Source organism: Peromyscus eremicus, chromosome X, assembly GCF_949786415.1.
Source record: "Peromyscus eremicus chromosome X, PerEre_H2_v1, whole genome shotgun sequence".
NCBI classification, from domain to species: Eukaryota; Metazoa; Chordata; class Mammalia; order Rodentia; family Cricetidae; genus Peromyscus; species Peromyscus eremicus.
Window position 1 is genome coordinate 16,467,568 of NC_081439.1, and position 24,327 is coordinate 16,491,894.

The 24,327-nt window shown below is 38.5% G+C and overlaps 1 protein-coding gene across 2 annotated transcripts in view; it reads left to right on the forward strand.

The window, feature by feature from the left end:
- The window catches only part of Fam120c (family with sequence similarity 120 member C), a 125,698-nt gene that overhangs the window by 83,031 nt on the left and 18,340 nt on the right, over positions 1-24,327 (forward strand). For both annotated transcript variants that reach the window (XM_059250142.1, XM_059250143.1), the window contains exon 10: positions 2,277-2,526. In XM_059250142.1, the coding sequence (XP_059106125.1) occupies positions 2,277-2,526 (250 nt within the window). The remainder of the gene's footprint in view (positions 1-2,276; positions 2,527-24,327) is intronic.

Consider the following 24,327-nt stretch of genomic DNA (forward strand, 5'->3'; position numbering starts at 1 on the left):
AAGTCCTGCTGCCAGTGACAACCTGAGTTTGATTTCCAGAACCCACATGGTAGAAGGAGAGAAGCAATTCCATGTGCAGGCTGTAACATGAGTATACCCACCCCAAATACACACTAAATGAGTAAATAAAAATTTTAAGGAGAATGTATTTTAGACAATTATAAGTGGAGGAGGATAAAGATAAAGCAGCTTTTCTTCATTTGAACTGATAAAATATCAGTATCTACTAGTGTGATTTTATTTCCTTATTCAGTTCTAGTGCTAAAGAGTTAACCCAGGGCCCCAGGGATGCCAAGCATGCACTCTACCACAGAGCTACATCCCTGATTTCTCTTTGTATATCTTTTTAATGCACATGATTGATATTAAATTACATAGATAATGCGGCTGGGGATGTAGCTCCATGGTTGACCATGTGCCTAGTAGGTCTAAACCTGTAGTTTTAACTTCTAGCACCTGTCCCAAAAAAAGATTTACAGAGATAGTCATGAATGATGGTGTGCACACCTTTAATTCCAGCACTTGGGAGGCAGAGACAGGTGGATCTCTGAGTTCAAGGCCAGCCTGGTCTACATAGTAAGACCTCTTCTCAAAACAAACAAACAAAAAAGATACACAGAAATAACACCCCAAACCACTATTATAGAATCAAAATAGCATTCTAAAATTAATCCCGGTAATTCATAACCATAAAGCAGAGCAAAGACAAACAAAACAAACAGTAGCAAAACTAAATGATAGACTTACTCTCTAATATATAATAATTCCATTATTATGAGTACATCCTAGAACAGTCAGTATGTGCTGTAGACTGAATGTTTCTGTTTTCAAATACCTACCAGATTCATCTGTTGAAATCCTAACCCCTCAATATGTTAGAAGCAACGGTCACAAATAGGAGTTGTGTCTTTGTAAGGGAACCCTAGAGAGCTGCCTTCACTTTCTGCCCTGTGGCAATACAGGAAGAGAGCGATCTGTAAACTAGGAAGCAGGCCTTCACCAGATACATCTCTCCACACTTGAGTCTAAGACTTTCCTGCTCCTAGAACTTGGTGAAATAGATAACTGCTGTTTATAAGCCATCTAAGCTAGTCTATGGCTTTTGAGACAGGGTCTCACTGTGTAGATCTGGCAAGCCTGGAACTCACTATATAAACCAGAATGGACTTGAACTCACAGAAATCCACCTGTCTCTGATTCCATGTGCTGGGAGTAAGGTGTGCACTACTACCTCAGCCTATGGTGCCTTTTCCATAGCAACCCAAACAGCTTAAGACAAATAGATGTGAAAAAATCTTAAAACATGTGTATAAAGAGTTCAAGGCCAGCCTGGGCTACATAGCATGGTGCTGTCTTAGAAAAACCAAGAAACAAAAATATTAGTACAATTTTGTGTGTGTGTGTGTGTGTGTGTATACATACATACATACATACATAATACATATATACATTGAATGGCTAAATAAATAAACCGTTTATCAATAAACCATTCATATATGGTTATATCAGTGGATACAGAGAAAGCATTGGACAGAATGTGACATGCATTCATGATAAGTAAATCTCTCAAAAATGTGGAAACTGAGAGGAAATGTCTCAATTGGGTGATTAGGTGGATGCTACACATCTCCAATGACAGAGAGCATAGAGTAGGGATCTGAGATGTACTAGAAGCCATGGTGTTCTGCCGTACTTCCTTTCAGCCTTGGAAATCTAATTGATGTTGGATCTGAAGGACTTAGGGTTTTTGGTTTTTTTACTATGCTGGCCTCCAACGTCTGCTAAACCTCCAGAGTTGCTAAGACTTGAGGGATTTTGTTTTGTTTTTGTTTGAGAATTTAAAATCGTTGGGAATCTATTAATGAAACCAAGTATTCATATCATTCTTCCTTGCATATCTTTCTTTGTCTAGTCTGGTACATCTACTTAAAAATGAATTTCAAAGTATTTAAAAAACTATGTAGCATGGGATCTTGACTTTTTCTTCTGCAGAGTAAGCACTATGTTCTGCAAAAAATGTTGTCATGACTGTTTGCCTTTTTGGATTTTTATGAGAATTAATGTGATAATTAGGTACAAATTAGATAATATATATATATATATATCAATCAACTGTCTAATAAATGCATATGGCTCCTAGTATTTACTAATGCTGACAATAACAATTACAGTGACAAAAATTCAAAGATATTGAAGTGCAATAGATCCTGTCAGCTGTAGCCAGCTACAGTAATGTCCATTTTCTAGAGCCCACTTTTCCTTACTTTGTTTTTCAGTTCCTTCTGTGATCCTTAAAGAGTGGTCTGCCTATAAGGGGAAGTCACCTCAAACACCTGAGCTGGTATCTGCACTCACATTTCGGGAATGGACTTGCCCAAACCTCAAGAAGCTCTGGTTAGGCAAAGCAGTTGAGGACAAGAACAGGAGGATGCGGGCTTTCCTGGCCTGTATGAAGTCAGACACGCCCAGTATGCTCAATCCAGCTAATGTCCCCACCCACCTGCTGCTCATGTGCTGTGTGCTCCGGTAAGCTGATGACAGGCTTGCCTAGTTTGCTCTTGGACATCTTCTTTAAGTGATTTTGTATAGCATTTCAAGGTGAAGAGATTTTTGTTTTATGCTTGACTTAGCCTTCAGAAACATTAGGAATGAATGTTATATGGATCGTCTCAGTTTATGATCCCATGTCATCATTAGTACATGCATGACTTCATTTTATTATTTCAATTTTTAGATTCGTTTATTTTTATTTTATGTGGACGAGTGTTTGCCTGCAGGTATGCTTGTGCACCATGTGCATGCAGTACCCCCAGAGGCCAGAAGAGGCTTTGCATCCCCCGGTCCGGGAGTGACAGATACTTGTGAGCCACTGTGTGGGTGCTGGGAATCCAACCCCAGGGCCTCTGGAAAAGCAGCAAGTGCTCCTAATCACTTAACCATCTCTCCAGCCTGATTTGTTTGATTTCACTTTAGTTTTTGTTGCCAACAGTCCTCATTCATTGTTGTTGTTGTTGTTGGTGGTGGTGGTTTTTTTTTGTTTGTTTTTGTTTTTGAGTAACTCACCTATTAAGATTCCTTCTTTTTTATATACATCCTTTGCTTTGGTTGATCTTCTCCCTCACCCCTCCTCTCTTGCATCTCTCTTTTCTTCCTCCCTAGTTAACCCTCCCCCATATCCTCTTCTCCATTTTCATTTCACATGTGTTCTACTATTCTCTTCCACTTAAAGCCCGTTTCTCTCCCTTTCCTGGTATCTTAACCATATACACATTCACCTCCACCTAAATACACATATATAAAAATTATCAGCTAGGATAGGATATTAGAGAAAATGTGATGTTTCTCTTTCTGACTTTAGGTTACTTTGCATAGCATTCTGTTTCTTACCTTTTTTTCTTTCTTTCTTTGAATCTTATTTATTTTATCTTATTTTATTATAATGTTGTCTTAGTTAGGGTTACTATTGCTGTGACAAAACACCATGACCATAAATCAACTTGGGGAGGTTTATTCGGCTTACACTTCCACATCATTGTTCATCACTGAAGGAAGTCAGGACAGGAACTCAAAGGGCAGGATCTTGGAGGCAGGAGCTGATGCAGAGGCCATGGAGGAGTGCTGCTTACTGGCTTGTTTCCCCTGGCTTGCTCAGCCTTTCTTATAGAACTCAGGACCACAGGCTCAGGGATGACACCATTCACAATGGGCTGGACCTCCCCCATCAATCACTAATTGAGAAAATGCCTTACAGCTGGATTTCATGGAAGCATTTCCTCAACTGAGTCTCCTTCCTTTACTGTCTCTAGCTTGTGTCAAGGTGACATAAAACCAGCCAGGACAAATGGACTCTTGCTGTGTTGCTAAACTTGTGTGAACTCCTGTGCTCAAGCCATCCTCTCTACTCCGCCTCCCTAGTGGATTGGATTATAGGCATAGATCATCATGCCTATAGCCATTCAGTGTTATTTTTTTTTAATCTACCCACATTCATATATGGGTAGATAGCAATATTATTTTCACAGTATTTTACTGATTAATTGATGGATACTTCTTCCCAGTTCTTTGGGAATTCACTCAGTGAGTTCAAAAAATACATTGCAAACCTGTATTTATTGATTTTATGCATATAGGCATTTGCTTGCATGTATGTCTGTGCACCATGTGCGTACAGTGCCCACAGAGGGCAGAAGGAGCTGTCAGATTCCCTAGAAATGTAGTTAGAGATGGTTGGGAGCCGCCATGTGGGTGCCGGGAATCAAACCACTGAGCTATCTGTACAGCTCCCAGAAAATGTTTTCATGAGATGATTATTTTAGGATCTGGAGTAAATACCCAGGAATAGAACTTCTGGATCCTATAAAGTGTTGGTTCTCAACCTTCCTAATGCTGCGACTCTTTAATACAGTTCCTCATGTTGTGGTGACCCCAACCACAAAATTATTTTAGTTGCTACTTCATAACTGTAATCTTGCTACTGTTATGAGTCATAATGTAAATATTTTTGGAAATAGAGATTTGCCAAAGGGATCCCGACCCACAGGTTGAGAACCACTGCCATAAACTATGCCTGTAAATTTTTCACGAAATATTGCCAAATTGCTTTAGATTGTAGCTATACTAATTTACATACCTAGAATAACACTTAGGTTTTTCTGTTTCTTCGTATTTCCAGTAGTAATTGTCATCCAATCAAAATCCAGTGGCTTTTGTGCACTATCTTGTCAGTTGTTTTTCTTGAACTACTGATAAAGATGACCTTTTGCATTTGTTTTTCTTTTGGTGCTAAAGATTACATGCAAAGCAGTTGTTCTAGCCCTAGCCCTTAAACTACACAACAGGCCTGCTTTTCTGTTCTTGTGCCTGTTTTGACTGCATATTGTATGTTTGTGTACCACATGTATGTCTGGTGCCTTTGGAGGCCAGAAGAAGGCATTGGATCCACTGGGATTGGAGTGGCAGATGGTTGCGAGCTGCCATATGGGTGCTAGGAATTGAAATTGAGTCCTCTAGAAGAGCAGCCAGTGCTCTTAACTGCTGAGTCATCACTTAAGCCCCTTATAAAAACTTTTTGATATGTCAGGTGTGGTGGTGCATACCTTTAGTCCCAGAGGCAGGTGGATCTCTGAGGCAGGTGGATCTCTGAGTTCGAGGCCAGCCCAGTCTATATAGTGAGCTCCAGGACAGCCAGGGCTACATAGAGAGACCCTGTCTAAAACAAACCTTTTAAATATAAAATTTAAGATTCTAGCATTTATTTCTATTTTATGTGTATGTGTGTTTGCCTGAGTGTATGCATATGCTCCATGTGTATGAAGATGCCCATGGAAGCCAGGGAGTATCAGATCCCCTGGGACTGGAGTTAGAGATGGTTGTGAGCCACCTGATATGGAAGCTGGGAACTGAACCTGGGTCCTCTGCAAGAACAGCAAATGCTCCTAACTGCTGAGCCATCTCTCTAGTGCCCACTTGAGCTTTATTCTCTGTAGTGGTCACAGCTATTTATTTTGCAAACTCTGTTAGATTACTTTTCTTTTTCTTGCTGATTGCACAACTTCTTTGTGAGATACATAGCAGAAATCTTTTGTATATTTGTATTCTTATGCATGTGTATTTGTCTCAAATATCTTTTCCAGTCAGTCACAGTTTGTTCAAATTTTATGTACAATATCCTTTATCAAATGGAATTAGTTCATTTTTCTAAACTTTTTATTATTGTAATTTTCTATATAGAAAAAAATTAGAATAATAATGTACATCAATATGACCACTACATGTAGTCTACTATTAATATCTTACTGTAGATATTTTATCCATAAGCTATTCACCTGTCCATCTAGTTTCCATTTATCCTTTTTGATAGATTACTAAGTAAAGTGCATATACTAATATATTTTTCTCCTTACTGAGAAGCACATATTTTGGTTTGTCAAACCCAGTAATTTGGTGTATAGTTTGATATCTTATTTAATAAATCCTTCCTATCCCTAGGTTATAAAGATGTTTTTCTATAACACTTTCCAGTCAAGTTTTTTAATATAGTGGATACTTATCTTAGATTTGCAGAAAAATCTTAACCTTCTTTTCTCTACATACTAAGCTAGATCCCCATTTCCGTGTATTAAATGATAATTTCTTTCTGCACTGATTTGCGACCTAACTCAACTTTATTCCGCTACACACATGTGCACATGTGGTACACACACACACACACACACACACACACACACACACACGCACGCACATGCACACGCACATGCACACACATGCACACATACACCAGTCCATTCATTGATTCTGTTTTGTTTCATCCTTCATCAGTATTACATTGGGTTAGTTATTAAGGGTTTATAATTTTCTTTAATATTAGATAGGGCAACTAACTGCATTTTTTTGTTTCAGAATTGTACCGTTTTTACAGTTCATGAACTTTTAAATATGTAATATGTGATTAGTTTAATTTCTACAAAATAATTTGCAGTTTAATTTGACATTGGATTGATTAATTTAGGGACATTGGCATCTTTATAATGTTAAGTCTTAGTGTCCAAAGATCATAGTTTACCTCTCCTATTTTTTCATGTCTTCATAGGATTAATTTTTTCTAGTGATATCTACAATTTGATTCCTAAGTATTGATATGTTATTATAATTAGGGATGGTATTTTATTTCCTATTATGCCTTCTAATTATTTGCTGATGCATTGAAAGTAATTTTTATAGCAGGTAGGTCAGATTCTAGTTTCTGTGACTTACAGAAGACTGACTTTTGAAACTGGAAAGATCTTAGTTTGAGTTGTGTATTTATTTATTAGCATTGTCCATGTATATGCATGCTGTGTTAGGAATGCACTTACCACAGTGTGCATGTAGAAGTCAGAGAACAATTTGGTAGGGTTGGTTTTCTTCTTCCACCTTTCCATGTGTTCCACTATTGAGCTAAGGTGGTCTGGGCAGTCTTGCTGCTGGCCTATTTTGGTTTTTGATACAGACTTTTACTACGTAGTCCAGGTTAGCTTTCAACCTGGCTTAAGGCTAATCCTATAATTAGGATTACAATTATGGGCCACCACACTCAGCCTTTGTTTAGATTCTCATTTGGACCCTTTTTATCTTTGATAACTCACTTTAGTCTTTCTGAACATTTGTTTTTTTCACTGTAAGTTAGCATAATAATTCTTCTCAGAGCCATTTGAGCATTTAAATAATGCAAGCAAGGTCACTTCTACATAATAGATGCTCAATATATTGTATTGGTTGTCTAACTACCTTGAAAATCAGATTGATGACACATGAGATTTTTTTCCTAAAAAGAATAATAGATGCAGATTTAATCTTTCTCATCATTAGCATGTTCCTGGGCCACAGATTAAAAATTTTCCCATATAGAGAGGGCTGGAGAAATGGCTCAGCAGTTAAGAGCACTGGCTGCTCTTCCAGAGGACCCAAGTTCAATTCCCAGAACCCACATGGCAGCTCACAGCTGTCTGTAACTCCATTTCCACGGGATCCGACACCCTCACACAGACATAAGCAAAAATACCAATGCAATCCACATAAAATAATAATAAATAAATCATTAAAAATTGTCCCATATTAGCTCTGAAAGTAGACATTTTGTTTCCTTTCATTACATTTATTTCTCTTACTATATATGTATATCCATGTATCTGGGGTGTTCATTTGCCACAATTCACATGTAGAGGTCAAGGCAACTTGTAAACGTTGGTTCTCTCCTTTCATCCTGTGTGTCCTGGAGATGGAACTCAAGCTGTGAAGTTTGGTGTCACATGCCTTTATCCTAGGAGCCAGCCCATTTCATCTTTGTTCTAAATGCTATAGTAATAGCTCATTTTCCTATTCATTTGCTTGTCTTGTTTATGTGTCCAGGAGCTACAGTATCTAACACAAAGACTGTTCAGATATTTTAATAAGGCCTATGAATTTCTGAAGAGAAACCCTCAGCCTCCTGTTCAACCTGTTTATTCTTAAACACGTTTCTGACTATTTAGTCAGCAGATTTTCTAGTACACACAGATTGTGAAGCACCAATAGTAAGGTAAATGTCATTTCTTTTCCAATTTGCTGTGTTAAAGTACTCTGATAAAAGAAACTTAAGGGAGAAAGAGTTCATTTAAATTCACAGTTCAAACATACAGTCCATCCATGGTAGGGAATTCAAAGCAGTCAGATCTTGAAGCAGTTAATCACATTGTATCCATTGTCTAGAAACAGCAACACAAGGCTGATGCTCCGGTATCTTTCTCCCATTTATACAGTACAGGATCCCAGCTCAGGCAATAGTGCCACCCATAGTGGGTAATTCTTCCCAACTCAATTTACCTAATTAAAATAACCCCATCTCCATGGTGATTCTAGATCTTATCAAATTGACAAATGAGATTAATTATCACAGTAAACAAAACAGATACTTTTACAGACAGCTCTAGTAATAGCAGTGACAAATGATAGCATACTGCCCTAAACTCAAGAAAAAACTAGAAAGATTGCATTTCTTAAAGACAGTATCTGAAGGCCAAATTGCCCTATTAATCAGTACCCCCAAAGTCTATCAAATCATCAAGAACAGGTACTATTCTATTTCCTACCACATGCCTTTATTGTGGTTGATGTTTCTAATCCTTATAATAGTAGTACCAAATAGCAGGTCTGACATATATTGACTCATAAATGAGGAAACAGGGGGGCAGCAACCGAGAGTAACGATATAGCAAGACACAGCAGTTAGAGGGTTTAAACCCCATTTTTCTGACTACCAGTTCCTGTTTGTTAAGAGGATAAAATATTTTAATGCAGTTTTGGGCTAGCGAGATGGCAAAGTAGATAAAAGTCCTTGTCATCAAGCCTTACAAATGGATCTTGACCCCTGGAACCCACATGGTGGAAGGTGAGAATTAACTCCTGCAAGTTGTTCTCTGACCACACACATATTCACATGCAGGTGCATGCACACACACACACACACACACACACACACACACACACACACTTAAAAATAAGAATGTACTTCGAACAATTAATATAGAACCTGGTTGAAAATTTTAAAAAATTAACTTTAAATGAAGATTAAACATAAACATGACATTGCTTACCAGCATCAAGTAAACTCTGTATGAACATTGAACTATAGCCTTCTTGAATACCAGGAGTCTGTACTTCTTAATTACTTTATCCAATTGTAGTTAAAAGATGCCTCTCATGGAAATATAGTAATACTGGAGAAATTGTGACTAATATATGTTTGTAAAGTTCTTAGTCCTAGAAAAATAATCTCTTAGGAAAGACTTTTTTAGGAAAGATATGCTTTTGTATATAAAATAGTCACACTGAGGAGGGATACTGAAAACCTGTCAGACCTTTGAAGTAGAATCTAGCCCTGTTGAATATGGAGAGGCATGCATTAATACCCTATCCTTTCTAGCAAAAGTTTATCCAAATCTAAACGGTTGCCCAAAGTCCACATGATAGCCCACAACCATCTGTAACTCCAGTTCCAGGGGATCCAACACCCTCTTCTGGCCTCCACAGGCAGTAGGCATATACATGGTACACAGACATACATGTAAAACATGCATATACATAAAATAAATAAATCTGAAATTTTTCAACTTACCTAGTGAAAACTAGAAAATAAAACATCATTTAATGTTTCTGCTGTGTGTCGTATACCACAAATAGAAAAACATTTATGCCCTGAAATCTACCAGGGCCAACAAGGTAGCTTAGCAGATAAAGGTATCTGCCAGCAAACTTGATAACCTCAGTTTAAACTCAAGACCACATGGTGGAAAGAAAGAGCTGACTAGCACAAGCTGACTCTGACTTCCACACACGCACAGTGGCACACACATATGCCCACACTTATGTGCATACACACAATATAAATTCAGAATATTTTAGAATTTTTGTAAAAATAGAATCTACTAAAAGAAGATTTTTGTGGCTGGCATAGGGGTTTTTTTCTTCTAGAGGGGCTCATGGAAGCAGAGGATTAGTTGCATTTTTACTTGATCAGAAAAGTGATTAACACCAAAGAAGGCCCCAGGAGCCATTTATTCTCACAGTCAAGCTGCGATAGTACTTGGGGATAGCTAGACATGGGCTCTTGAGATGAACAGGTTCCGCCAGGATGGATAGAAGAAGGATAATAGAAGAAATCAGGCAAACTCTTGTGGACATGAGGAGTATTGTGAAAGCTTCGAACAGTGACTTCACTCATGAAGTTCAGATGACTGACTAGCTGACAGAGATGACCTTGGTCCTATTGGTGAAACCTACAAACAGTACTTTAGAAACGGTATTCCTGCTACTGCTGCTGCTTTTCAGGTTGTGGCTCTGCCCAGTGGAAGCTGTGCTGATTGAAGCATATAGCTGTGCAAGCATCTCTCTTAAAACAGTGTGACTATAATTGGGCCCAGTGTTGCTATTTAAACTAGCATTTTCATTATGTTCTTAAAACGTGTTCATTTTAAAATCGATGCTGGTAAGTGTCAGTTCAACTAAAATATCTGGTTATTATTGAAATGCTATATAACAGGGATAGTTGAACATGAAATAGAGACAATGAATCTAGTGACTGATATTCTATAAATTACATTTATATACATTTATGTTGCTAGATGTGGGAGAAGAGACTCTTATTACATAGTTAATCAAATGCATAAAAAAAGAGGGAAATAACATGCAGGAAAGTTGAGTTATTGTTCTGAGATACAATGAAAAGCTCGGCTAATCCACTTAAATGCTATGAACTTAATAATGTGAAATATTTAGTTGTCGAGCAAGTTAAGTGATTCTTGCTTTACCTGAGTAAAATTTAAGTATGTAAATCTGAACAGTAGTGAAGGTGAAGGAAGTGGAACAGAAGTCTATATAGACAAGAGTTTTTCTATGGAAGTAGACATGTAGCTTTCAACAAGAAAGAAAGTCTCAATCTGCTCAAGGCATCAATAGTCTATAAATTTGAGTCAAGATCCCTCCCTTACCCTCACCTCTATTAAAGTGGGTCTATTTCAAGCAGGAATAGCCGAGAAGACAGGGATTCCTTCTCCCAGCTCCTATTCTTGGGCTGTTATTTTACCCTGGAAAGGGAAGGCTGCCATTTGTCATCAATCCCATCCCTGTGTCCAGGTAAGTGTGCCCAAGAGGATTATTGACCGCAACCCCACTCATAACAAGGCAGAAACTCTAATCTGGTGGTTCTCAACCTTCCCAATGCTGCGACCCTTTAATACAGTTCCTCATGTTGTGGTGACCCCAACCATACAATTATTTTCATTGCTACTTCATACCTGTAATTTTGTCACTGTTATGAATCATAATGTAAATATCTGACATGCACAATATCTGATATATGACCCCTCTGAAGGGTTTGAGACCCACAGGTTGAGAACCACTGCTCTAATCCAAGGGAAGCCAATTGATGATCATTGAGGCTCTAATTGTCCCCTTAGCAGCACATATGTTGGAAGGAGTTTTCACAGTGGGAGGGGTAAGCTGCAAAGATCAAGGCTGCCAATACTACTGTATCTCCATCTTCAATGCCCACCTGTAGAGCAGAAGTAGTACATACCGTACTGGGAAAAACATCCCTAGTCCTAGTAAAACAGTCAGAAGATCTTTGCTGGGGCAGGGCAAGCCATAAGGGTGTGTGTATGCTGACTTGTTTTATGTCAGCTTGCCACAAGCTAGAGTTATCTGAAAGGCGGGAATGTTGATTGAGAAAAATGCCTCCATAAGATCCAGCTGTAAGGCATTTTCTGAATTAGTGATTGATGGAGGGAGGGTCCAGCCAATTGTGGGTGGTGCCATCCTTGGGCTGGTGGTCCTGGGTATTACAAGAAAGCAGGCTGAACAAGGTGTGATGAGCAATCTATTAAGCAGCACCCCTCCATGGCCTCTGCATCAGCTCCTCCCTCCAGGTTCCTGCCCTGTTTGAGTTCCTGTCCTGACTTCCTTCAATGATGAACAGTGACGTGGAAATGTAAGCCAACTAAACCCTGTCCTCCCCAAGTTGCTTTGGTCATGGTGTTTCATCACAGCAATAATAACCCTAAGTAAGAAAGGTGAGGGGTGGAAACTGATGTTTTTTAGAACAAGGCATGGAGAACTTTGTGCCTACAAGTATGTAGAAAGCAATGGGGATCTCGGAGGCTGGTGGCTAACTGACATAAAAAAGTGACAGAAGGTCCAGAAGTTTTATAGCTAGAACCATGGAAAGAATCAGCCTTTTCTTGTCTGCCTGGAACCACGGACAACCTGAGAACAGGAAAATAGTATTCACTAGATCAGGAAAGGACATAGGGCAAACCTCAAGTCATTCACTAAAGACCCACACACTCACTCAGACACAAGTCATACACTCAGATCCATCAATGAATGAAACATGCTTCTGTGGCACAAAGGCCTGAAATACCACCTCTGGCCAAACAGAGCCTGAGGATAACTCCCAAGAAGCTAAATTTAAAACTAAAATCAAATGTATCCTTGTAGTCTGTGTGACTCTTCAAGGCCAGGCCTTCTTAGATGTGATCTGAAAGAGACCTGCAAGCAACTTGTCCCTTGCTGAATGTGGGGCTGAAGTGTGTAACCTCCTTAAACCCTGATACAAACCTTACTCCTGAAATGTATTCAGTGGTAAAAGGTAAAAATCTAACTGGCTGAAAAGACATAAGCACATTCTTTAACCAGTTAGTGACTTTTGCTTACCATGAGTGACATATAGTCAAGTTATGGTAAAAACAAAGAAGAAATTTTTCAGCAGACTCAAATGCTGCATTCTGAATGTAAAATGGACTTCACTAACTAAACAAGAGAACAACTGACTAATAATGTTGACCATCCCTGACCAGTCTACAGATCTCCTAAAGCCATGCTAAGAAACACAAGTATGTAGCAAACAGTAAATAATTCAGGCTTTTAAAGGAGACTAAACACTTAAAAGCAGTATAAATATTTTCAAAGAACTAAATGAAGAGCTGGGGATATAGTTCTGTAGTGGTATACTTGCTTAGCAAACACAAAGGCCCAAGTTTAAACTCCACCCTTGGACAAAAAACGCACCTGAATAAAGCCATGCTTGCAAAGTTAAATGAAGGCATGATGACCTACCTCACTGTGCTGGTTAATCTTGATCATCAACCTGATAAAACTGAGAAACACCTAGGAGATTAGTATATGTGAGGACATGACCAGAGACTCTGAAGGCTCTGCCCTTCATGTGGTTACTACACTGACAAATTCAGAATGAGTATTCCATTGAGAGTTGGGAGAGCTGTGGCAGTTGAGGCCTGGGTAAGGAAGTAAATCCTTAGGTGGGCAGGGATGCCTTCCCTTGGCCCCTTTGTGTTTCTGTTCTGCTCCCCACTCTCTCTGTCATCATGTGAGCTGCTCTACCACCCCCTTATCACCTAAACCCCTGAAACTATTAGCAAAATAAATACTTTTCTTCTTTTAAATGGTTTCTCTCAGATGTTTGCTTATAGCATGAAAGTGTGATACGTGAAATGACACATTTACTAGAGAAGATCCACAGTAGATATGTGCTACCAATGAACAGAAACAACAAATTTGAAAATAAATCAGTTAAGATTGTGTGAACAGAGAGACCTTGAGAAATAAGTCACACCATTAGCGTACACATAATGATCATACCAGAAGAGGAGAGAGAACAGAAGAGAGAAGTAAAATGGCTGAATGAGCTGGGCGACAGAGGCACACACCTATAATCCCAGCACTCAGGAGGCAGAGACAGGCAGATCTCTGTGAGTTCAAGGCCAGTCTGGTCTACAGAGTGAGTACCAGGATAGCCAGGACTACACAGAGAAACCCTGTCTCAAAAAACGGGAGGAAAAATGCTGAATTTCCCAAATTTGATGAAAACCACAACTTTATATGTCCAAGAAGCTCAATGAACTTGAAATAGCATGAACACAGAGAACAACATCTGACATACAATTAAAATGAGAATGACAAGTGCTTGAGTACTAGAAGAAGAAAAGAGTTCAGCACATACAGTGCAACCACAAGCTAAGACTCATATCAGAAACAGTGGAGGCCAAGGACAACATTCAGTATGCTAAAATAAAACGTTGTCAATTATAAATCTTTATCTCTATTGAAACTGTTTGGAAATGAAGACAGAATAAAGATATTCAAGGTAAAAGAAGACTCAGAGAATGGCTGCTAGCAGATCTACCTTGGAAAAAATGAAAAAGTTCTGTGGGTTGAAAGCAAGGCACATGCATATAATTGCTGCACTTGAAAGGTTGAGGAAGGAGTTCAAGATCACCCTTAGCTTCAGAGCTAGTTTGAAAGCAGACCTTTTCTCAAAAGTCCAAAACAAAAAGTAACAACAAACAGTCATTCAACTGGACATGAAAAATAGGAAATACCCACATTTTCACATTTTCTTCCAGTTTGCAAATAATATAATTGCATGTGGTTTTTTTCTTGTTTTAAAAGCTATTGCACACAAGTATGTATATAACTATGTTGTTGAGCATATCACATGTAGAAAGTATCAGCAAAAAGAAAGTGGGCAGGACAAAGGAATACTTGGAATAAGAAAATGACAGCAAAAGGTACCCACAATGAGAAATGCAAGGAACCAAAAGCAGTTAGGATAATACAACAGCTATAACCACATGCTTTGCTTCCTTTCTCTCCCTTTTTTCTAAAGAAATGTAGGATTATGGAAGCTAGAGAGATGGCTAGCAGTTAAGAGCACTGATTACTCTTCTAGAGGACTCGGGTTTGCTTCGCAGCACCCACAAAGTGGCTCACAACCATCTGTAACTCCAGTTCCAGGGGATCCAGTGCTCTCTTCTGGTCTCTGTGGGCACTATTCATGTAACAGGCACACATGCAGGCCAAACACCCATACACATTAAATAAATCAGTACATCAGTAAATAAATAAATGAACTTTAGAACATGGGATTATATATTAATATTTGATGGTGTGGTTTGGCTTTATATAGATGTAATAGTGCATATAGCAAAAATACTACAAACAAAAAAGGAAGAAATAGAGCTATACAGGAATAAAATTTTTGGAATGAAGTTAGTATGTATCTGAAATAGGTACAGAGAAGTTCAGGTGTATATAAACTCTAGAGAAACTAACACAAAATTTTTACCTAAAAATGATAGGAAAACATTATTTGAAGTTTACTTAAAAGTACATATGTATCATATGTACTATATAAGTATATGTGAATACCCGAGCCGTAGACAATCTAAAAAAATCAACAGTGCCAGGCATGAGGAACCTCCCTTCAAGTTGTTGGGCAGGGGAGTTCAAGACACTCCCCAAATAACATAAGCTATTATTGTTGCTGTCGGTTGTCTCCCACAACTGGAAGGTAAGACCCTTTTGCTGAAGATGCCTATGATGGCTGGTTTTGGTTGTCAGCTTGACTCCATCTGGAATGAACTAAAACCCAAATGGTTGGACACACCTGTGACGGATTTTTTTTCTTAAATCATTTAAAATGGGAAGACCCACTTCTAATCTGGATCTTTTGAGGTGGGAAGACACACCTTCATTCTGGCCCACACTTTCTGCTGGCTGTTTATTTAAAGGACACAGGAGCCAGACAGTGGTTGCTCATGCCTTTAATCCCAGCGTTCAGGAGACAGAGGCAGCCAGATCTCTGTGCGTTCAAGGCCAACCTGGTCTACGGAGTGAGTTCCAGGACAGCCAAGGCTACAGAGAGAAACCCTGTCTTGGAAAACAAAAATACAAACAAACAAACAAACAAACAAAATGGACACAGGAAAAGGAAACTCTCTGCCTGCTTGCTATCGCCTTGCTAGCAAGTCCATTTCTTGACTGGCATTAGAGCCTACTTCTTTGAGATTCAGATGTATACTGAAGACCAGATGAAACATCCAGCCTCATGGGCTGAACAACTACGGGATTCTTGGACCTTCTGTTGTAGAAAGCCATTGTTGGACTAGCTTGACCACAACCTGTAAGCCATTCTAATAAATCTTATATACATATATGTCTGCATATATATTCACTTTATAGGCTCTATTCCTCTAGAGTAGTGGTTCTCAACCTTTCTAATGCTGTAACTCTTAAAGAGTTACAGTTCCTCATGTTGTAGTGACCCCCAACCATAAAATTACTTTTGTTAGCACTTGAGAAGCAGAGGCAGGCAGATCTCTGTGAGTTTAAAACCAGCCTGGTCTACAGAGCAAGTTCCAGGACAGCCAAGGCTACCCAGAAACCCTGTCTTGAAAAACAAACAAAAAATTATTTTTTTGCAACTCCATAACTGTGATTTTGCTACTGTTATGAATCATGATGTAAATTTCTATGTTTTCTGATGGTCTTAGGTGACCCCTGTGAAGGGGTCATTCAACTCCTTGAGAACAACTGCTCTAGAGAACCCTGACTAATACAATGCCACCCATGGTTTGGACTCAAGCCTTGGAGGAGTTGAGTGGAAATACCTTGGAATCCTCCTCCCTGAGGACTAGCTCTCATAGTATCAGAAGGTGCTATGCAAGCTGCCAAGGGAGAAAAGCAATCAACAGTCCTGCACTAGTATAAAGTCTATAAATCACAAAGAGGACTAACACAGCAAGACAGGCCCATGGATGAAATAGTGGCACTTGTATCGTGTGGATAGCCAATGGCCACCTAATTGGACTTAAGGCCCTCTAAATATAAGACAATTAATGCCTGGTACTATAACCCTAGCCAACTACCTGTGGCTGGTGAGGACATTCTGAATACCTGTATAAAGCGAAAAAAGAGAAACTAACTCTTGGTGTCATTTACCCAAAGTGGGCCTGTCTTGTTCTGAAGAGTTCTGACCTCTCTTGATCTGACCTCTTAAACAAAGGTTGTCCTCTCTATTATTAAACAGCACAGCAGGTATTTGTCTTAATTTTTTATAGGAGTCTCACAAGGGAGCAAATTGTTGTGCTGTCCCTGTTGACTCAGAACAACACAAAAAGCTCTACCAGATATTGTCCATCTGTCCCCACATGTTGTTTTTTTTTTTGATGGGGTGGTGTTTCTTTCAATACCTTGTGATTCCCAGAAAATGATCTTAGTCATAGCCACCACATCTTACACAAACATACATTGTTCTGAGTTGGGGACAGAATGAGTCACAAAAGAGAAATAGGGAACTTGGTACATTGAGGAGTCTAAAACATAGTAAGAGTGATACACTGTTTTTCTTAAAGTTTAGTTAATTGTAATCAGGCTGAGTACACAGTATATAAGCAGAATGAGTACATAGTTCTATTTGATCTCAAAGCGTATTATTAACTTGGTTACAGATTGAGTGAAAATTTGGTTTGTAAAGGCAAGCTACAAATAACATTTCTAGAAAACTCATTTTAATACTGATCTTTGTGTCCACAGGTACATGTAGCTCTCACCCCTCATCAAAGAAGCTACTTTTTGCAGCAGTCAGAGACCATTACAGAAATCCACAAATGATCAAAATGCCAAAACCACCGACCAAGGGGTGCCCATTCCACTGCCATATCTACAGCCCAAGTACTACAGCTAAGGGCTCAGGGAGCATTACAGAAGAAGGGGCCGAAAGACTGTAAGAGCCAGAACAGGAGGCCTGCTATTAGATAGTATCTTCTATATGTAACAGGAAAGCTGCACCCATGGAATCTCAGCAGCACAGTCACCTAAACAAGACCTAGATGATGACAACACCAGTTAGCGTGCCAACGTTGATGGGGGAAATCTCACAAGGCCCCCACCCTAGATGAAGAGCTGCAGGCTATTAGTGAGTGCCGAGGGAGGGAAAATCAGGATTAAACCCCCATAGGTTATCCAATTCCAAATGGTCATCCCTAAACACATATGTGTGTGACAATAATAATTAAAGAAGAGGTTAATAATTTAGAGGGAGTGGGAGGGGACACAGGAGAAGTTATGGGGGAGGGAGGGGTAGAAATGATGATATAATATACTGTATAATATACTCAATTACCATATCAATAATAACATTATATTTGAATTTAAATGAAAAATCCAACCAAAATGCAGAAATTGTCATATTAAGTAAGAAAACAAAATCCAACTATATGCTATTTAGGAGAGGCACACTTTGGATTATAAAGTGCAATCGAGGACTGGAGAGATGACTCAGCAGTTAGGTTCACTGGCAGCATTTGTAGAGAAGCCGGGTTTGAGTTCCAGCACCCACATGGCAGCTCAGAGTACATGTGGATTCTAAGTAGACGTGGGGCTGGAGAGATGTCTCAGCAATTAAGAGCACTTGCTGTTCTTGCAGAGAATCTGAGTTTAGTCTTATATCCACCTGTAACTTCAGCTCCAGGGGATTCAGCACCCTCTTCTGGCCTCTGAGGACACCCACACCCATGTGGCATACACTCACACATATACACACACATAAACAAAAATAAAATAAAAAATGGGCAGTGGTGGTGCATGCCTTTAATCCCAGCACATGGGAGGCAGAGGCAGGGGGATCTCTGAGTTTGAGGCTAGCCTGGTTTACTGAGCAGGACAGCCAGGACTACACAGAGAAACCCTGTCTTGGAAAACAACAACAAAAAGAAAAAGGGGACTATAAATGGACAATTTAACAATAATAATAATCGGGCTGGGTTGTAGCTACACCATAGTGCGCATGCTTAGCATGCCATAATGACTCTGAGTTCAGTTCCCAGTTCACACACAAGATATTTAAATACAGATTGCAGTATCTCATTTTCAAAAATGGATAAAGAACAACTGCAGAAATTGAAACAAAAGTTCTGAACTATCCAATAAGCCATTCCTGCAGTCATCTAGAGAATACCCCACCAAATACTACAGAGTATACATCCTTTTCATATGTACATGGGGCATTCTGCATAGTAGACAGTATGGTAGATCGCAGAGCAAGACATGATGAGTGTAAAAGGATTACAGTTATTCAAAATATTATCTGTGACAACCACAAATTAGAAATAATTCATGAAAGGAAGTTTGAAAAAAATCACAAGTGTGTGAAAATCGAACTGCACAGTCCTACATGAGTCAAAGAAGAAACCACAAAGGAAATTAGAAGACAAAGATGAGTAGGAACCAAATGGCGACACAATAATTTATAAGGCATGCCTAAAACAATGCTGATAAATATAGAGCTGTGTGTGCTTTTAATATAAAGGGAAACCTCAAACCAATTATTTAATTTTGTATACGACACTAGAAAAAAGCCAAAACTGAAACTCTACACATTGCTGTTCTTGGCTGTGTGGGAAGCTGAGGAAGGAGGAGGAGAGCTCATGCTAGTTAAGAGCCATCCATCCATTAGAAGCAGCAGAGCAAGGGTAGACTTCAGCACTAATACAGTTACCTGGCATGTATGAAGTCCCGAACCTCCCCAGCACTGCAAATGGCTAAACCCAAAGACTCAGAAAGAAGGAATCTACCAAGTCTACACTTGCAAATCAAATAAGGATACAAAAAGAATAATGTTAAATGCTACACAATATAAAAAGTGTGAGGAATAATATGCCAACAAATTAAATGAGAGATAAAATTGACAAATTACTTAAAGTAACCCAAGAAGAAATGTAAAATCTGACCAAGTATATGACAAGGACTCAAATTACTAATTAAAATCTACCCATAAAGTAAAAACCAGGCCCAATAATTTTATATTATAACCTCTAGTTTCATCGATTTTCCTGCAAATGACATAATTTTGTTCTTTGAGGCTGACTCATAACTACACTGTATAAATAGCACATTTTATTTGCCCATCCATTGATTGGCACCTAAACTGACTCTAACTTGATCTGTGAAATTGTTGCTGTGAATATGAGCATGCACATTCTATCCTCCCCTTTGCTATGCAGAACTTTGGGATTGGATGCAAGCCTATCATCTGCACTTGCTGTTTCACTGAGCTGTTGGCTTCCTAGTCACAAAATTGTTCCTTGTGCCAACCTCTCTGTTTTCCACGTGTAGTTGGGAACTTTGAGTTTTATGTTAAGACCTTTGATCCATTTTGATTCGAATTTTATGTAGAATAAGAGTGAGCCGGTTTCAGGCTTCTGCATGGGGTTGCCTAGTTTCCTAAGTACCATTTGTTAAAATGACTCTGGCTTCCAGTGTATGCTCTTGTCACCTTGGCCAAGAACCAAATCTCTGAGGATATGAGGTCTACATACGCTCCTCTCTTTCCAGCCCTTTGTTATACATGCCTGTTTTGTGCCAACACCATGATTTTTGTTATCAACTATGGCTTTGTAGTATAATTTGAAATTGGGTGTTATAACTTTAGAAGTACTTTTTTTTTCTATTTGGGGTCTTTTCTGCTTCCATATAATTTTGAGGATTATTTTCTAGTTCTGTTAAAAAAAAAAGGGGGGGTGTTGGTATTTGGATGGGGGATTGCATTGAATCTGTAGATGAATTTCATTAGTATGGCAACTTTAACAATATTAACTCATCCATGAACATGGAAGGACATCTTTTGTCATCTTTCTTTGGGGTGTTATAATTATCATTGTAGAGTCCTTTCGTCTATCCCAGTGGTTCTCAACCTGTGGGTCATGACCCCTTGGGGGGTTACATATCCTGCATATCAGATATTTACATTATGATTCATAACAGTAGCAAAATTACAATTATGAAGTAGCAATGAAAATAATTTTATGGTTGACAGTCACCACAACATGAGAAACTATAAAGGGTCACAATGTTAGAAAATTTGAGAACCACTGATCAGTTAGATTTATTGTTAGCTATAGTTTTGTTCTGCTTTGTTTTTGAGGTTATTTTAAGTTAAATAATTTTTATGATAGTTTTCTCAGCAAGTTATTTTTTCACCAGTGTGTAGGAAATCTGTTTTTTTTAAATGCTGATTTTTGTATTCTGTCACTTTGCTTAAATTGTTTATCAGATCTGATGGATTCTCTAGGATTTTTAAGTATGAGATCATACCCCTGAAAACAGGGACAACTTGACTTTTCCTCCCTACTTACGTTCTTTTGTTTCTGTCTCTTGCCTTACTACTCTAAGACTGCCAGCAGTTTGGTGAAGAAAACTGATAGTACTAAATACTACTTCACTCAGTCAGAATGATTCTAATTAAAAAGACCATAACAAATATTTTTAAAATATTGAAAAACTACAAAGAGGTATAGATACTTTGGAGCCTACTTTGCCATTTTCTTAGTTTAAATTAGATATTGTTTAAAACAAATCAAACAAACAAAAAAAGCATGGCTTTGCATACAGTAGGAAACGCTTTACCAGTGAGGTACATTTCCATCTGGTTTGCCATTTTCTTTTTCCATAAGATTTTTTTTTCCAAATTTTTGTATTTGTGTGTGTGTGTGTCTGTGTCTGTGTGAGTATATGTCATGTGTGTGAAGATCCCTGTGGAGGCCAGAAGAGGGCATCATATCCTGGAGCTGGAGTTACAGGTGGTTGTGAGCTACCTGAGGTAGGTGCTAGGAACTGAACTTGGGTCCTCTGAAAGAGCCACAAACATTCTTAACCACCGAGCCATCTCTCCAGCCCCCAAATTTATTATTTTCTCAAAAGATTAAATGTGTATATATCAGATGACTCATTCATTTCACTCCTAGCTGTCGCTCCAAGAGCACTGAAAAGATATGCCCACAGAAAGACTTGAATATTAATGGAAGTATTAATCATAATAGCCAAAAAGCTCAAAGAACCTAATTATCTATCAACTGGTAAGTGGATAAACGTACTGAGGTATGTCCATCAATGAAAATTATGTAGCAATTAAGTCAAACTACTGATAACAGACCACATCATGAATCAACCTTAAAATCATTATGCTGAGGGCTGGTCAGTTGTAGAGTGCATGCATGTGAGGACCTGGGTTCAAACTCCAGCACTTCAAATAATTATTATGCTTAATATTCCTGGAAAAAGCCAAAAAGACATAAGTAGATGTAAACTTTGTGGACTGTAAATATTAATCATGAAGATGTCATTCTTGCTGGGTGGTGATGGCGCATGCCTTTAATCCCAGCACCTGAGAGGCAGAGGCAGATGGATCTCTGTGAGTTCGAGGTCAGCCTGCTCTACAGAGTGAGTTCCAGGACAGCCAGGGCTGTTACACTGAGAAACCCTGTCTTGAAAAGCCAAATAAAAAAGGATGTCATTCTCCCCAAGTGCTCTACCACTCCATCCCAATCATTTTACATTTTTCTGAATTAGAATGAATTGAAAATTTGGAGTCAGCACAGATTCGTTAATGTTACTTAAAATTAAAGGTAGAAGTGGTGTGCCAGGTGGTAATGACACACAGCTTTAATCCCAGAAATCGGTAGGCAAAGGCAGGCAGATCTTCAAGTTCAAGACCAGCCTCATCTACAATTGAATTCGAGGACAGCCAGGGCTACTCAGAGATACCCTGGCTCAAAAAATTAGAAGTAGCATAAAAGGAAGGACTATCAATTATTTAAGTTAGTATGGTATTGGCTTGGGAAACAGCACAAAATTAATAGGCTAGTAACAAATCTTTGTATATATGTATGAGAATTTAGTATCTAAAAAAGAGTTTTACCAAAAAAAAGAACTGCGTGCTGTGTTATGTACTAACGCTGAGTGCTCTACATTCATGTTAGCTTCCAAAATATGTATTCTTTGTCACTATATTCCCTACAAATAAAGGTCCTATCAATGTGTCTACAATATCACAGGAATTTACTATATATGAAGAAATTATAGTTGACTCTATAAACTGTAGTAGAATATATAATACTTGCATGTATTGTCTAAAATTATGTTATAGTAAAGATGCTGTCTTGTCACTGAAAATGAAAAAGTTCCTTGGGAAATATAATCATGATATAGGTTTTATTATTTTTTTATATTCATGTATTTTTATTCTACTTTCTGTGTCTGGGTGTTTTGCCTGCATGTCTGTCTGTGCCCCACATGCATGCAGTGCCTACAAAGGCCAAAAGAGGGCGTTGAATCATTGGGAACTGGAAGTACAGATGGTTGGTAGCCACCATGTGGTTGCTGGGAGCCAAGGCCAAGCCCTCCACAAGAGCAGTAAGTGCTGTTGACCACTGAGCCAACTCTCTAATAACCTCCATGAGATGGTTTTGCCAGAGAAAATCTTCAGTGGCATCATATAATTTGGAAAATAGCACATGATGAACCACCCTGAATGTTGGTAGATTTAACAAATGTTAATTATTATTTTCTGCTACCCTGTTTCTGATCCTTGCACACCATTGACTTGTTAGTCCCTACACTGTATCTCAACATTTATTCAACACCAGTTGAATAGCAGCACTGATTCAAGAATGGAGGTTAGCCTATGCTGACGGTAACTGATTTGTCCAGCAAATATTTATTGAGCACCTACTGTGCTGTGTTTTATACTAAGGCGCAAGAGAGATTTCAGATTAACACTGGAATGTAAATCAAACCAAGCAAAAAGCTCTGGTCCCTAATAAAGTAAGTTAGTTCTTCCTCTGTAGAGCCCTCTCTGGTTCTCCAGGTCCATTTAGTCAGCACTCAGCACAATCTGCGCCATCATGCCCCTTCTGTGAGCTCACCGTTCTCACACCTGACTCCTTCGGATCATTTTTCTCTTATAACATTCAAGATGTAAGCAATTCAAAGAATTCTACTTTGGAAGCTTTGTTTTAGTTAAAGTTTTCATTGTGGATATATTTGCTTTTGGTTTGTCATTTGTTTTATCATGACCTGATTGATACATTATTCTTCCAATAAATATTTACAAATACCCACTCTATGCCATGTACTTTATAATTATAATAAATGAGGAATTCTAAACAAATATCATCAAGAAAATAAAAGGTCCTAGACCTCTGGTAACTCACAGAGACATTTGAATAAATTCTTTGTGGAAAATCAGTAAAGCATTTAAACTTCATTCTGTTAATCACACAGTCTGTAATTTTAAATGTCTTTTATGTGTACCTTTCATGTCCTAGCTAGATGGTAACATTTGAAACTCCCAGTATGAATGCATTTGTTGTTCATTATCTTCCCTTTTTTTTCTTTACAGTTGTCAACAAACTAGGATAAAAGGTTTAAAAACAAAAGCTTAAGTAAAGCTAAACCAAGAAACTATGAAAATAGCCTTCAAGGCAAAAAATATTAGTAAAAAGAACACTTTATGGAAGATACAAGCTATGAATTATTCTGATACTAAATCATATAGTATCATAAAATATAAAATATGAATAAATTTCCCAAGTGAACAAAGTATGAGTGGGAAAGAGGGTCCAGAATGCTCTAGGCAAAAGGAAGTTTTGTGGGTTGCAGAGTTCCCGCCTCCATATC